The sequence below is a fragment of the Falco naumanni genome, chromosome 3, assembly GCF_017639655.2.
Source record: "Falco naumanni isolate bFalNau1 chromosome 3, bFalNau1.pat, whole genome shotgun sequence".
NCBI lineage: Eukaryota > Metazoa > Chordata > Aves > Falconiformes > Falconidae > Falco > Falco naumanni.
Window position 1 is genome coordinate 100,566,321 of NC_054056.1, and position 15,202 is coordinate 100,581,522.

The 15,202-nt window shown below is 39.2% G+C and overlaps 1 protein-coding gene across 1 annotated transcript in view; it reads right to left on the reverse strand.

Annotated features, from left to right (window-relative positions):
* Positions 1-14,979, reverse strand: part of TRPS1 (transcriptional repressor GATA binding 1) — a 180,346-nt gene extending 165,367 nt beyond the window's left edge. Inside the window, exons 1-2 of the mRNA XM_040588211.1 lie at positions 14,824-14,979; positions 10,897-11,825 (exon numbers count right to left, since the gene is read on the reverse strand). Coding sequence (XP_040444145.1) covers positions 10,897-11,825; positions 14,824-14,860 — 966 coding nt within the window. The 5' untranslated portion in view covers positions 14,861-14,979. The remainder of the gene's footprint in view (positions 1-10,896; positions 11,826-14,823) is intronic.
* Between the last annotated feature and the right edge of the window lie 223 nt (positions 14,980-15,202).

Genomic DNA, 15,202 nt, shown 5'->3' on the forward strand with positions numbered 1-15,202 from the left:
ACATCACTAATTAAAAAGAAAGAAAAAAAAAAAAGAAAAAAAAAAAAGAAGGTAGGTCTACTTAACTGTTCTCATGATCTCCGAGCAAAATGGTCTGCAGGAAGGAAACAAGGCTTCCAGGATTGCAGTTATTAAACCCTGTGTTCTCATAGCAGGCAGGCCTGCCCTTCCCGGGAGTGCACCACACCTGCCCCTGACATCAGGGAGAGATTTGCTGCTCCCATACAACTAGTTTGAAGGCCAAAGAAAGAACCTCCTGACAAAAATGTCACCATTGCTCTACTTCTTTTCCTGAATCGTAAATAGCGTACAGCACCCAGAAGATAACTCCCCTTTACATCCAAAATCCACAGACATTTGCTCCTTTGCCATCATGCATCGACACCACTACATCAAGGACATGGGTGGAAGCCTCCCTGTGCCATGGTCTCAGTTTTTACCCCCAAGAGATGTCTTAGAGGGAATATAAAATTTTCACACAGGGTTTGATTTCCATTCTCCCAACCAGTAACTGTATTACTGCATTTCTGCAGGATTCAGTTCTAATGCACTAGGCAAATGGTGTAATTATTTTTCTTCTCCTCCTCAACAGCTGTGCCACAAAGAAAACATGTGATCACTGCTCATTCAGTATCACACCATACGGAAAGACTCAGTCATACAGAGAGCATGAAATGTAAACATTTTTAAATGCATATAATATAAATGCCTTTTAGCCATTTAGCTCAGAGAATGAGATGCTATCCTTTGTATCCCATCAGAATTGAACATGTATAGTGAGTCAATGAGTTGCTAAACCATGATATAATGAGCTGCTGCTAGTCGGCCTCCAATTCTTTTTTATTTTTCCTAAAGAAAGCACAGTTCCCATGAGCTGGTTAAAACTTTTTCTTAAAACTGGAAATCGCTTTCTGTTTGTTTAGGAAACATATCTCATTAGGCAATGGTGAGTTGGGCAGCCAAATAACTAGGACTTAGCTGTAATAACATTTTCACTTAAATTGCGGCTCTAAGCACCGGTATCAAGTTATGAATTTGGTTTTGAAGAGGTTCTTTGGAAGAGGGATGTTTTAACAGATCTGTACTGCAGAAGAGATCTCATTTTATGGCCAGCAAGAACTGGAGACAAAGCCACGTTGAGCCTGATCCCCTGACAACAGTGGGACCTAAGCCTACTCCTGGCAGTTCTGGTCTCCATCCACCGCATTATTTCAATGTTCAAAGTCTCAATGGTGTTGAAAGACAACTTAAAAGACAGCACTGATGGAATTACGGTAAACAGAAAATAACAGCAGCACGCTGCACAATTATGTAAGTTGCAAGGTGATCTGGTTTTGCTCATTTAATTAGATACTTATGTTTGTTCTATGCATGCACAGAAAACTGGTCAAAATGCTTTACCTTAAGTGGCTCTAATGAGTAAATACATCTATTACTCTCAGCTGTCCATTCACAGATCCTACAGATAACATACCTATTTTTCAGACACTCTGTAGACACGAGTTAGAAATGGAGTGAAAATAATCCCAGCTGCTGTTCATTGCCAGTTACTTTTATTTCGGGACACTGAAAAAACATTATTAGTACTAGCATTTTATACAATGGACTGTAACTCACATCATTTCTGTAACTTGTGCTAATCCTGCTTAGTGGCCTACATAACAAATTTGTGTCCCATGCTAATACATCCTTCTCTGCATCACAAGAGGATAAAACAGAACTAAGTATTCTCACACCATTTGTGTTAACCTTTTGCAATGGGGGAGGGGGACGGACACACACAGTCTTTACAACCCTGGAATGTAATTGATTACCAATTATTGGGTTGGCATTTCCCTGACTACCCTGCCACAATTCAAAATAATGCATCCTATTAGGAGAGCATGTACGTGAAAGGTAACGCAGGGTCATCTTAATGTTATTACACTCAAAAGCCATTTTTCACACATAACAAAATGTACTGAAAGCCTCCTTGGGGGTCATCAGGTAAAGGGAACTGCAGAAACTGGCTTCCATGCAAAGAGGTTGGAGAAGCACTTGAAGTGACGGTATAAACTGAAGCTGTTTCAGCTTTCAGCCAGCCAAATTTGGAAGAAGCCTACACATTTACAGAACTGTTTGGATTTGTGCACTCTGCTCAAGTCTTGGCTTGACTTTCAGATTTTTCAGTAACATATCGTATCTCTATGTACAGGCACTAAACTCCTTCACTGGGTATGTAATTGTCCTGTTTTCTCTGACCCGCCCCTGAAAGAGGAAAAATAAAGGAGAAAGAGAAGGAGAAAGGGGGAAAAAATAGTATCTGTATACACACACCACAGAAATCAATATCCACATTTATGTGTGGTATCACAAGTGATAGCTTCTCCTATTTACTCCCTTACTTCATTCTGATCCCAGTAAAACCTAGTCCCCTTCTTTGCCCTGACAGATTTTTATTTTCTTAAGTAGACACTCCTCCTCATCATAAAGAAGAAACTAAACAAAGGTTTCTAAATGCTAAAATTCTGCAATTCTGTTAGAGCAGTGGAGTCCAAAGTGCCAGCTGACATAACTAGTGGCAGTCACAAGTACAGGTACAGCTTGCACTGGAAATATAAGAGCACACATAGATCAACAGTTCCCTCAGTAAGCACAGAAGAAAATTAATCTTCATAATTCTGTTTTTAAAGGGAAGCTAACATACAAGGCATCTGTTTGGACTGTGGAAACCTGATTTAGTTCTTCCCTTCACTGTCGCTTCCTTCTGAGACTGTGGGAATATCACTTACTCCTGCAGCACCTCAATTTTGGCAATATAGTTGGTATTATTATGCAGTATAGAGGAAGATGTCTATTCAAATGGGTACTCCATTATTACGCTTGAGGTGGTTGCACTGATGTTTTTCAAAAATTGCTCTTCAAAGCCATGTCTCAGTCTGGGATTAAACTGAAATATACTTCAGAGTAAGACTCCCTGAAACTCAGAACTCTTAATCATTAATTCATTAACAGGGAAAATTACCAAAATCTAGAAGGCTGGGAAAGAATTTACCACAAGGACTGAAGTTCATGTGTTAATACAGTTAAACTATCTCCTTATACACCACGCACATTTCCAAAAATAGCCAGAAAGAGGAGAAAAGATAACACAATAATTGACAATGTTTCAAGATGTACTTTCTAAAGCATGTTGGCAAGTACTTTAACAAAGATGTATAATTGCACTATAAGTTTCCAGCAGATACGTCTGTATTACCTTAATTAGACCAAAACCAATGATTTCATGGAATAGATGGACTTGGGCAAGAAAAGGCAATTTCAGGATTTCTTTAAAAATGTTTCTCTGATATTTAATCTGCCCTTGATCCAAATGTTACCCTACCTCTTTTTCTCCCACCTCCTTTTCAAAGTTCAATCCTAAATGCTATTTTGCTGAAGCAGTTTACAAATGTTACTTACAGAAAATGAAAAAAATTACCCCAGGAAGACAAAGTCTGCCAGCTCCCGTAATCATACATTTCATGAAGAAAATTCTACCAGCAGAAACTAGTGGCCTATGTCCACATAAGTGATTCAACTGCATGGCTTACACGCACTGGGTAAACCTGTCTTTGACCCCTGGCTTCTTCTGCAACTGCTGATTAGAAACTAGACCAACCATCTGCATTGGAACAGCAAATGTTAATCTTGGGGGTGGGTGTGTGTGTGTGTGTTTTCTGTTGTGTTGGTTTTTTTTTTTTTTTTTTATTACCTGGGCTACATCTTTGGCTAATCAGGAGGTGAAAGGCTCCAGATACCCTACCAATCTCCTGAGCCATCCAGTCTGCCTTTGCCAATTACTCTTAATCTTCTAATCCTAAAATATTTTCTAATGCTCTTGTTTATTCATTTGCTTTGTGCAATATAGCATCCAGAACATTTTAACCATCCCACATTTATTAAGTTCTTCACGTTGTGCAGGCCAGAACAGATTCCTGGCTTTCATGCAAGTTTGTGAAACACCACCCAGTTCTCTACCCTCCACTATGCAGAACTCACTCCCTCTCACTTGCTCACTCTCTGCATGTAAAACTAGGAGAATCTTCAGAGTATATTCTTAAAACTATTTACTGTACCGTGATTAACTTATAGGTAGACAGAACAATGTTGCACAAGTGAGGCAAAGACTCAGGGCAAACTTCTGGCTTTCTGGGCTATTCATACTTACCAGAACAAGAAAGCCAACTACTGTGTGATAGGTGTACTCTTCTCACAATTTACTCTGTTGCCATTGAAGACAGTATGTTTTTTGACATGAGAATTTAAAAGGTATTTTTAAAACAAAGGCTGTGACAGAACAATTGCAGCACTTAAATTAAGGTCAGGAGACCAATGCGCAAAAACGACAAAAGTAAATAACACAGAATCAAGAATTTCATTTGCTAGCTAATGCTAGTAGACTAATATCTAGCACCTAAAAGAAGCACCATCCCTTCTATTCTCTCTCTGTATAGATAAAATTACCAGACAGTTCCTTGGCTACTGTAAACTCACAGAGCCTCACAGACTTCAAGGCAAACTTGGACTGATTTACACCAGAAGAAAATCTAGCTGCTTTCCTTTTTTCCCAGCAACTTTTACTTTTTGAGCTCTCATTTCTGTGGACTAGCTCAGCATTTTATACCTTTAAATATATCTGCGACTATTACTAGCCTCACCAACTTTCTTCATTAGTGTCTCTTCAAACACCACCAGATATCCCTGGCATAAAGATGAGGCATATTAACACATAAATAACTTTGCCTTGAAGGCTGTGCATATACATCACATCAGTTATTCCACAGAAACTGCCCATCTGAATGTTTTAATATGACGGTAGACTACTTCTCACTGCAAGTAAGGCTAAAATACTCATTTCTTCACAGAACAAGTCAATGTTCCCAGGCACTTACTATTTAGCAGCTGACATGCTGTAGATCACTGCATATCATTCTGAATAGTAAACTTGCTAATGTCTCCACAGAAATGATATAAAGAATTTCTACTACATAAACAATATAAATTGTTACTTATAAACTATAGTCAATATAGTATTTAGATTCTTGTAAGACCACAGGTGCTTTTTCACATAATATTCATATATATACGTGTATTCAGTGATATATATATATATATATGAGAAAAGAAACACATACATATACACACACACAAGCACACACATATGAATGTATATCTGTGTGTTTCACCACCACCCATTTCAACACCTGCCACCATTTCTTTTTCATGTCTGTGGTTTAGAAGAGATGACTGACTCCCATGTTCATGAGGTGTGACTCTCTCAGCATGCAAGGCAGTCTCCAAGCCTGATCGTGACCCAGAAATAAGACTCAAAATAAACAGGTATGCACACACGCAGATGCAACTCCCAAGACAGCCTGACAGCCTTCAGTTTAAACAGGGAAGTCCCCAGGGAGAGTTGACAATGCAGTTGACAGATGAAATGGACCTTCTGGGACATCACAGCTTCATGCAAGTTCTGTTCTAGCACACCAAGATCTAGCACATCACAAACTAGTCTGAGAGCTCAGCATACACCATATCCAGCAACAGCTGGTCAGATCACTTATACCTAATTCCTGTCGTACAGACAATTGAGCTAAAGTCAGTAAGACCAACAATATAAAATTTGGATCGATTTCTCTAAGCATGTGAGGAAAATGAAATTCATTCACATACATGTTTTCACCTGCTCATGTCAACTAGTGATGTATCCATGTCACCTTGTAGGAAACCCACTGGATACCAAAGTTCAACTTTAAGAAGGTTTGATTTTTTACTAATACAAAAGTAAATGCTGTACTTGTTTATGTCTCCAGTCTGGATTATCACTGTATCTGTAAGAGTCCCTTTGCCAAAACCACCAAAAATGTAGAGAAAAACCTTTAACATGAGAAGGGATGTCAATTACATCTGTATAGACCCCCTATTTTTTCAGTCTTACCTTCACAGCTTCATATTCAAACTGCTAATATAAGAGTGGAGGATAAAAAGCAGAAGCTACTAATCAAACCACTGTTTCTCATTCAGCTGAATCCTAGTTAGACCAGACTTCATACTAGTTACACACTTCTAACATGAGAACAGAAAAGCTGCCAGATTTGATATACTGAAATCCAGATTACTAAAAAACACACATGCATAACTTCGTGTAGGCACACGGAGCTCACCACTGGCTTATGACGGAGACAAAAGGAAGAGCTTTACACACTGTGTCCATGGGCACTTTCTAGGACACTGAGCAGCCCGGTAGATGGACAGGCAGAAGTGCTCTCATTTGCTGTGAAAAACCTGCAGAAGTTGTTACCCCTAGTCATATATGACAAAGAATTGGGCTGAGTGGTATAGGACAGCTCTTATAATACTGGATGTCTAGAACCTTAAAAGAAAAAATTCTGCTGCCATTGTCTCCTTAGTCTGTGGGATAGTTATGTAACATAGTATTTTCTTCTTCTTCTTCTTTGTCACCCCTCCCTCCCCAGCTCAATGAAATACAATCAAGAAACTTTTGGACTGCTTTTATCAGTCCATGGCTTTTCAGAAATTTGTCATCTTATCTGATGTGGTAGTCTAGTATCTAAAACCATGAAACAATCAAGATGAGAGGGCTGGGTAAAAGATAAATAAATAAAAAAGATAATCACTTTTTAGTACTTTCAGAGAGATGCCGACAGGAGCCTGAATCTCTCTTTAATGGCTGCACGTAAGAGGAGGTAGGTCTACGACAACAAGCTGCAGAACCAGGGCCATGCTGCGCAGGAAGCCCCTCCAAGTAGCACACACAGTGTGAAGCTGCCTGGAGCCCACCGTAAGAACTGCTGAGCACTGTGGTATGCCTTTATTCACGGCTGCAGGAATACCCTTCTCCCTTGGGATGTGCCATCTGAAACCCTCACCTGAATGCAGACATTTCTGTCCTTTCTTTGAGGGACACTGTTTTCTTTTAAAACATATCAGGAAATGGGGTCACGCTCCCTTTTATACAATAGCCTAATGGCTTGAACACTTGTTCAGGAAACAGGAAAAGTAGGCTCCTTTCCTTGCTCTGTCAGAGGGGATCCAAGCCTGCCTCTTCTCCCTTGCTGGGTGATGTCCTACCCATACTATAAGCTGGTACGTGGAAGACAGCACTCTCAACCTTCCCCCTGAAGCTGTCCCATAAAAAAATTTGGGGATGAAAAAAAGACTCCTGCCTACTTGCCAGCAACTTGCCTGTCTCCAGACCTTTCCATATACATTAGAGAGCCATTAGATCAAACACAGAAGGAGACTTAATCATACAGCAGCAAAGCAATGCTTTTCAGTGCTGTAGCTGTTAACTTAGTCACCTGAATTTTACTTCAAGTCTCCAGAGCTGGTCTAAATTCTACTCCTTTAGGCTTGTCCACAAAGCCATACGTAGGCTAAAATATCCAGCAAGACAAAGCTGTCTACAGAGATTGATCAATTAACTAAATGTGAAGGAAAAGTAATGAGGGGCATCAGTGAAAGCTGATCCATTGAACTCACTTCAAATATTATTCTGATAAAAGCAATAAAGCTGATTAGCACATTCTCTGTGAATTCAGAGATGTGCCAGCAAATGTTTTCTGAAATCTATACCCGGCAAGAAAGTTGATCTCCCAGAAACAGCTCAGTGATTTTACCCAGTCCTATGGAATTTACTGTAACTCAGTGAACCAAAAACCTCTGAGGAAGAAAATGAGAACAAAGAATACAGGAGATTTTCAACACAAAATCACATTTTCAAAGACAAAGGAATCTTGCTGGATTAAAAATTCAAATCAAGTAAAAATCTACACAGTAGTATGGCCAGAAAGCTTGGGTTATTTACACAGTTCCCAGCCAAATCCTCTTTAGGTACTTCAAAACAGAGTCCCAACTTTTGCATACCTGGATGTGAAGCCAAATGTGTACCCCTACTGTTTTGCTGACTGCAATACAAAAAAACCAAAACAACAACCTGGCTTTGGGGTTGGTTTTTTTTTTTTTGTTTGTTTGGGGAGGGATGTGTGTGTGTGTGTGTTAAATTTTCTAGAAGAGACTTGACTTCCATGGTATAAATCCAAAAATGTATTGGATTTCATTCTTCCAAATCCTTGGTAAAGGGGCCACATCCCTACCCATCTGAAGATAGGATAGGAGATGCTGGGTTTTTCTGTACTCAGACATTTTTCCATTGCTTTTTGTTTGCTTTTGTTATGAATGCAAACTATGGGGCTCAACAGCATCCCTCACTACCACAAATCTTCATATACCGTGGTCCCCAACTGACCACTGTGAACCAGATCAAAGTCAGTCATTTCCATCCTCTGGCTTCTGCGCCCAGCTCCCTGGCCTGAGCCCATAAATCCATCGATAACTTCCACCCCAGCTACAACAGAACAGTTTGTTAAGTGCAAGGGGATCAATAAATCAGACCTTAAGCCCAGTCCACTTCTATTTCAAGTTAATTACAAAGGGATTATTTTCCTTTAGCCAGTACCTATACAAAATAATACTGTTTAGATGAACCAATTATTCAGGTTCAGTTGCCTCACTGTGTTACACAGGAATTTGACTGAACCAATTTTAACCAGAGCTCTAATCGATATGATCCCTCATTGCAGCAGGCGACACCAGCCACTCAGATGCCTGAGAAAAATCCCCTCCAAAATGGACATAGTAGCTATATAAACATGTGTGGGTGCAAAGGGGATTTTCAAATGTTCTTTTACTGTGTTTATGAGTCTGACAAAGCTGCTCTGTATCAGGAGTGGGGGAGGAGAAAGCATAAAAATATTAATCAGTTACTTATCTTCTGACATGTTCTGGATCAACATCTGGTGCATGTGCCAGTGATGAAGTATAGCATTTGCCACAAAAGCTTATTTAATTTTCTCTTCCCAAATTGGGCAGGGAAAACTAGCACTTTTAAAAATTAAGTTTCCAGATCCAGTTGTTGGTTGCTTCTTTTTTTTTTCTTTCTTTTTTTTTTTTTTTTTAATAAATTGCCAACATTGTATAGGCTGTCTGTTCTATTTTGGAAAATGTTTTTCTTCTGAGAAAAGACTGATCTTAAGTAGATTATCTATGGGCTGTTTCCTACCACTTTTTGTCTCCCCTACAGTATCTTACTGTCAGGGTTTAGAAGACAAGTATAGTCTAGGTTCAGCTGTTTTATTTCTCCTTCTATCAGTTCAAACTGAGATAGCTCACACATCTGTTTTATTTCTGAAAGCACTGCATAGGAAAAGTGTCCAGCTCATTCTAATCAAGCATAAACTTTCCTATAAATAACTAAGGCCCTAACGAAACAATTGTTTGGAGGAAATGAAAGTGTGTTTAGAAACTCAAATTCCTCTATAGTGTATGCCTGAGCTGCTCCAGTTTGCATGTCTTCCTGACAGCATGGATCAGTTGCTCTAAGATGCTGTCCCCGGAGTCAGCAAACTGAAACTATAGCAGGAAATCCAGGTATTAACATCATACTATGTGCTAATTATAAACCATCATTTCACATTCTGACATTATTCACTTCTAACCTCTTTTAACTAAATCACGTATTTGCTTTCTAATCACAGTTTGACAGGAGAGAGTGTCTGACACGAGACAGTGAAGTGATCTTTTAGTAAGACAGCAGTTCAAAGATTGCAGATTTTACACATAGTAATGACCTCAGTTTCATCTGCTGCTCCACAAAGAAATTATAGAATTTCTGAAAAAAGAGGACAAGTTTAAATCACTTAAAAAGCTTCAAGTTCCTGACTTGTGTTGCCGTTTCAGCTTCTTACTTGAAGTTAGATGTTAGCCATCTTAACCTGTCTTGCATAATTTTTTTCCTACAGCTACAGTCTCTGCAAGTATTTTAAGTATTTTCCATCTCCTAATTTCTGATTTTAACATACCCTAGAGTTTTCTCTGGTGATTACTACCAGGTTGGACACCACATATACAAACATACATTGAAACTGAATGGACGTCTGAATCCATTCTGTATGCAAATTTTGTTACTTTGTGGGTTTTTTCCTTGAAACTTGAATTTTTATATCATAAAATATTGACGTATCCTGTGGCATCTCTCAGCCCACTAATGAGAGGATTTATTTTTTTAAACCAGCATCAATTTCTCTTTTTTAACTAATTAAATATTAGCTGGTAACAAACTAACAGAGACTCCATGAAAAAGTTTTCGAGTCCACTCTTTTCTTGGTAAAAATTAGATTTTTTTAATTTTTTTTTTTTTTACCAGCAGTATCTGTAGTTTTTTTCCTGCTCCAACTAGATGAGAAAATAACTGAGGCAACAGCCCTTTCCTTGCAAGCTCACTAACATGAAGGACAGCACGGAATACTGTTACTTTTTCAAATGTTTTAAATACCCATTGTGTATCCTGTTTTTCTGGCACTAGACAACTTTAGAGTTGCCAAGGCTTGCCATTTATTTTATCTTAATAAAGAATCAATAAGCCAAATCTTGACTTCCAGCAGCTGATAATTTAGGATTACATTTTTAATTTCCAGCTGCTGTCTTTTGTCTATCTGGTTGTTATTTTTCATTATTATTTGCTCTTTTCTTTCCATGATAGCAAATCCTTCAGATATGATTACCAATTCAGCAATTTGCTTGTTTGCTGAATAAGATCTTTTGCTATTGATTACCACGACGACTAAATCTTACACAGAAATATCCCTGGTCAAAAAGCCAAGCACTCCTCTACTGTACAAGATGCTCAGCAGACCTGCAAAAACCCTGGCCAAAACAGACCAAAATGGTTCTTAAGGTTTAGGCAGGTTATATGAAATACATTAATCATGTAGGTAGGAGAGGCTTTGCAAATAAGTGACTTTGCAGCGAGAAGGCGGTTAGCAGAAGCGGGGAGTCTGGGAAAATACAAACCTGCACATCGTAAGTCCCATTTAACAAGACAGGCCTCTGGGAATTGATGTCTTGCAGCACCCCCGAAAGCACAGTGCGGTTGACTTTCTGGAAGTCTTTGGAGTGGCTGAATTGCACCATGTTGTGGAGAGCCAAAATTTTAGTGTCGAGCTCAGCGTCCTGCCTGGTGCGGTTGTGCAGTCCTAGGTGGTACTTGCGGAAGTGTTTGATGAGATCTGTGGGGTCATTCCCATAGTAACCGTATCCACAGATGTTGCATTTGAAGTCCTGAAGCTCTGGAGACAGAGGTGCCGTATCTGGGTTATCATTTACCAACAAATCTGCTTTAGATTTGTTCAGCCTTAAACCTCCATCTGAAGGCACTTGTGGGTTTTTTGAGGCCATGGGGACCGGACTTGAGCCTTGGCCATCAGTTTGACCACTTTGCACTTGCACTGTTTCATCTGAAGCTTTTGGCGACATCTGATGCTCCTCATTTGTCTCCGCTGCATCTCCTGACGGGGTACAGACCACATCTTGGGTGTCATCTGCATCTGATTTTTGAGGAGACTTCAAGGGCTCACAGATTCCCCCAACAGCTGGAGATGAGAAAGCCAGCATATTTCTGTCTGTCACCTCATCATGAGGGAAGGATGGAACATTTCCTCCCTTATTGTGGCTTTCATAATTGAAGCCAGCCTTTTCACTCAGCACTGAGCTTTTCAAGTCCTTTTTAATGCTGGAAGATGGCTCTTGGACATGCATGCAAAGTTCCTCCTTGTTATTTAACTCTGCCGCATCACCCTGGTCAGTGTTTTCTTGCATCTGCTCTGCTGAAAATTCTTTTTTCCTTCCACACTCTTCACTTTCAGTACCTGTAGACTCAAGGGTCTGTACCTCACCTTCACTAGCAACGTTTCTTAGAGGGGGGTTCTTTTTCCGGACCATATCTACCACAGAAAAAAAAAAAAATAAAAGGGGAAAAAAAGAAAGAAAAAAAGCAAAAAACCCTATAGAATTATTCAAGATATATAACATTATAAACCTGGCACTTTTTAAAGTATTCTGAACTATATGAACACATCAACTTTTCAGAAATTTTTTGTCAAACATGTTTTTAGACTATGCAGAAAACTAGAAGTTTATATTTTTAAAAAATTATCACACCGAGAGTGAATTCAATTAAAAAGAGAACCTTAAAGCCTATGAAAACACTGCCATCAGAGTGAGTGAATTACAGATTTCATTATCTTTTCAGAAGATAACAGTCTAGCAGAAATAATTGTAAATTAATGTTTCTTTTATAGTAATTTAAAAAAACTACAGGGAAAAACAAACTTTTGCAGGCTAATGTTCGCACACTGTACAACTACTTATAATGTAGCTTTGCAAAAATACACCTAAAAGACATAATCAGGAGAACTTAAACAAGTTATTAGGAAGGAAACAGATTTAGGACAGTAAGTAACTTGAGGTTTCAGAGAAAGTATTTTTCCTAAGCAAGTATCAGTTTCTCTATAGCAAAAGTTCCCCCTCCTACTGCCCATAAACTTCAAACAGGATTATATGGATATTCTAGACTCTGGTCCCAGTCTATTATTCATGTAATTAGTTCTATTTGCCAAACAAAGAGAAACTAACTTTATTAGGAAACCCGTTGTCAATAAAATTTTACAGGCCTGGATCCAGACATTTGACACTGCTGTGTGGCTGAGTCGGGATCTACCCTAAAAACACCTGGAATCCACATGGATCTAAACAACCAAACCTTCCTCCGCTCAGTTCTCCTTGCAGACACAGTCCCTACTGCTAAATCTGCCAGTACCCTTTCAGGATCCTTTTAAGAAAGCTGAGACAGGACAGCAGTGAAAATCAGAGAGAGAGAAGGAATCTGCCACAGGTAAGTTAGCTGCTAGCTGAACAGGGGACATCATGGAAGAGTAAGTCATCGGACTATGCAGGTACTAAGCCAAATTCCTCATCCGCTACAAATTTGCACCATCCCCAGCCTACTTAGAGAAAACACATACATGAGACTTCCCTACACTCTCCACTGTGTGGTTCTGGATTTGATATTCACCACCAGCTGGTTTGATCCATTTGTGTTCACATGCCAGCTATGGGCAGAAGACATATGTGCTTTTTCTATGCTCTTATCTTTGCCAACCCTGTATACAACGATGGATGTCTCTCTTTGCCAAATTGCGTGTGGTCCAGTGCAGTACCACATGTGAGATGTGAGCTGCAGGCTCAAGCCGGAGGCCCCATTCCCAGGCTAGCCACGGCCAGGCACCTATGGAGCCACTGGATATATAGATTGCTCTGCAAAGGGAGGACCACCTGGAGATTCTCGGCGCAGCACTGCTAGGCTCCAAATGGTGCCATACGCAGACCGTTAAAAGCTGCCGATAACCTTCTCAAAACAGTACTTTGAGAAGTATGGCTGGGGACAGAGGTTAGAAATAAAAGAACAGGCGTCTGTACACCCTCTTATTTACATCTGCTCTACATGAAAGGGCACTGTACGCTATGTTGATAAAAACAGACAACTTCTTGGGGGAAGTGTTCAACTTGTGTCTTGGGCTGGCTCTGTTGTCTTTGTGGTTGAGCCGATCCACAGGCAGCATGGGCTACAGCGAGATAGCTTTCACACAGAATGCCAGCTCGTGTTACAGAAATTTTGACACTCTGTGTGGTCCTAATAGGTTTCTTAAATGCCTACTGTGATTCCTTACTGTAGAAGACACACACACTTGGGAACCCAGTGTCTTCTCTTTAATGTCAACCACACCTACCAGAATATGTATGCACTTAATTTTACTTCCCCCCCAACCAATAACTTCTGATTGAAGTCACTCAGAACTAAGAGAAAATAAAGATTTCCTCTTGTGGAAAGAGAACTATTACAACACAGACTCAGCCTACTGAAACAACACGAGCAGGTATATAATTTAAGGTATAAAGATAGTCCTCAGCTTTTCAGCATTACTGCTTTCTCTGTGGGACTCCACAAATGGTCTTGGTTAACACACACCAAAAATATTTGTAAGCATCTCTGGGAAGTGTTCAGCTAAGTCCATGTTTTACTCCTGATTCCACATCCCAAACCATTTTTAAAATAACTTCTGGTTAACTGCAATTCATGGCAGAGGACAGAGAAAGGAGTCCTGACTGCCCAGTGCAGAAAAATCAGAAATCGACAAAGTAAACATCGTGACTGTTACCTCAGTCAAAATTAAACAAAACTAAATGTAATGTTTTAAAATGTTTTTGTTACAGATATTTTTGGCAGATAAGGAAAGTTTAGAGATTTGCTATCTTCATGGCAACTGACAGAAGAGAGTCAGAGAAAGGGACAGAAAAAAAATCCCTATAAAGCAAAGAAAAGAAAAATCTGGACTGTATATAGGCTAACTAGACAGTACTCCAGATCTAGATACTTTAGTTCAAATTTTCCTGACGTATTTGTGAGCCTGTGTGTTAATGGAGGGGGAAAAAAAACCCTGTATCTGTCTAATGGAGCTTTTTCATGCCATGTTCTACACTTGGAGAAAGAAAGGAAAGAAGATAACATTGATTTAAATATTAAAACTTTCTTAAGTTGAATTTAAAAGTATTTCCCCCTCTTTTAGCTTTTGAAAAATCATCTGTCATTTATTTGCCTGATATCCACTCAAGGGGACAGTAAGAAAAGACACAGAGGGGTTTTTTTGTTGCTGAAATTCCACCACTATCATTTTTCAGAGACATATTATGTAAATAAAACTGTATTTGCAATACTCCTAAATCGAAGAAAGCATCCCCTAGCAAGTCATAAGTTAGATACAGAAAGAATATAGCCACTCTGAAATTATTATCTCTAAGACAAATAACAGATTGCACAATGTTTTATTGTGTGCCAAGAACGTTTTCAGTTAACAATTTCACTTGAAAAAACGGATCACATACTTGTAAAATCATACCCAGCATTGACTTCATAAGGCATGTGGCTTTAGAGTGCTTTTTACAATTATTAATTCTATTAGTCAACTAGCAGGCGGGCTAATGCAATTGTCTTAGAAGATGCACGGAAGACACAGAAGACATTTTGAGAGCTGATCTGTATATCTGCAAAACAAAACAAAAAAAGGTTTTCCTTCCTAAATTATGCATTCAAAATATGGGTTTTACTTAAAAACATTATTATGCCTATTGTACATTCACATTCATCTGTTAGTGGGCACTATGCAAACAGCGGCTGCTGTTCTCTACTTCCATCAAACATGAGAAATCCCATAGCTGTCTTCTCCTCAAGACAGACACGCTCTTGCACACATAAACACACACA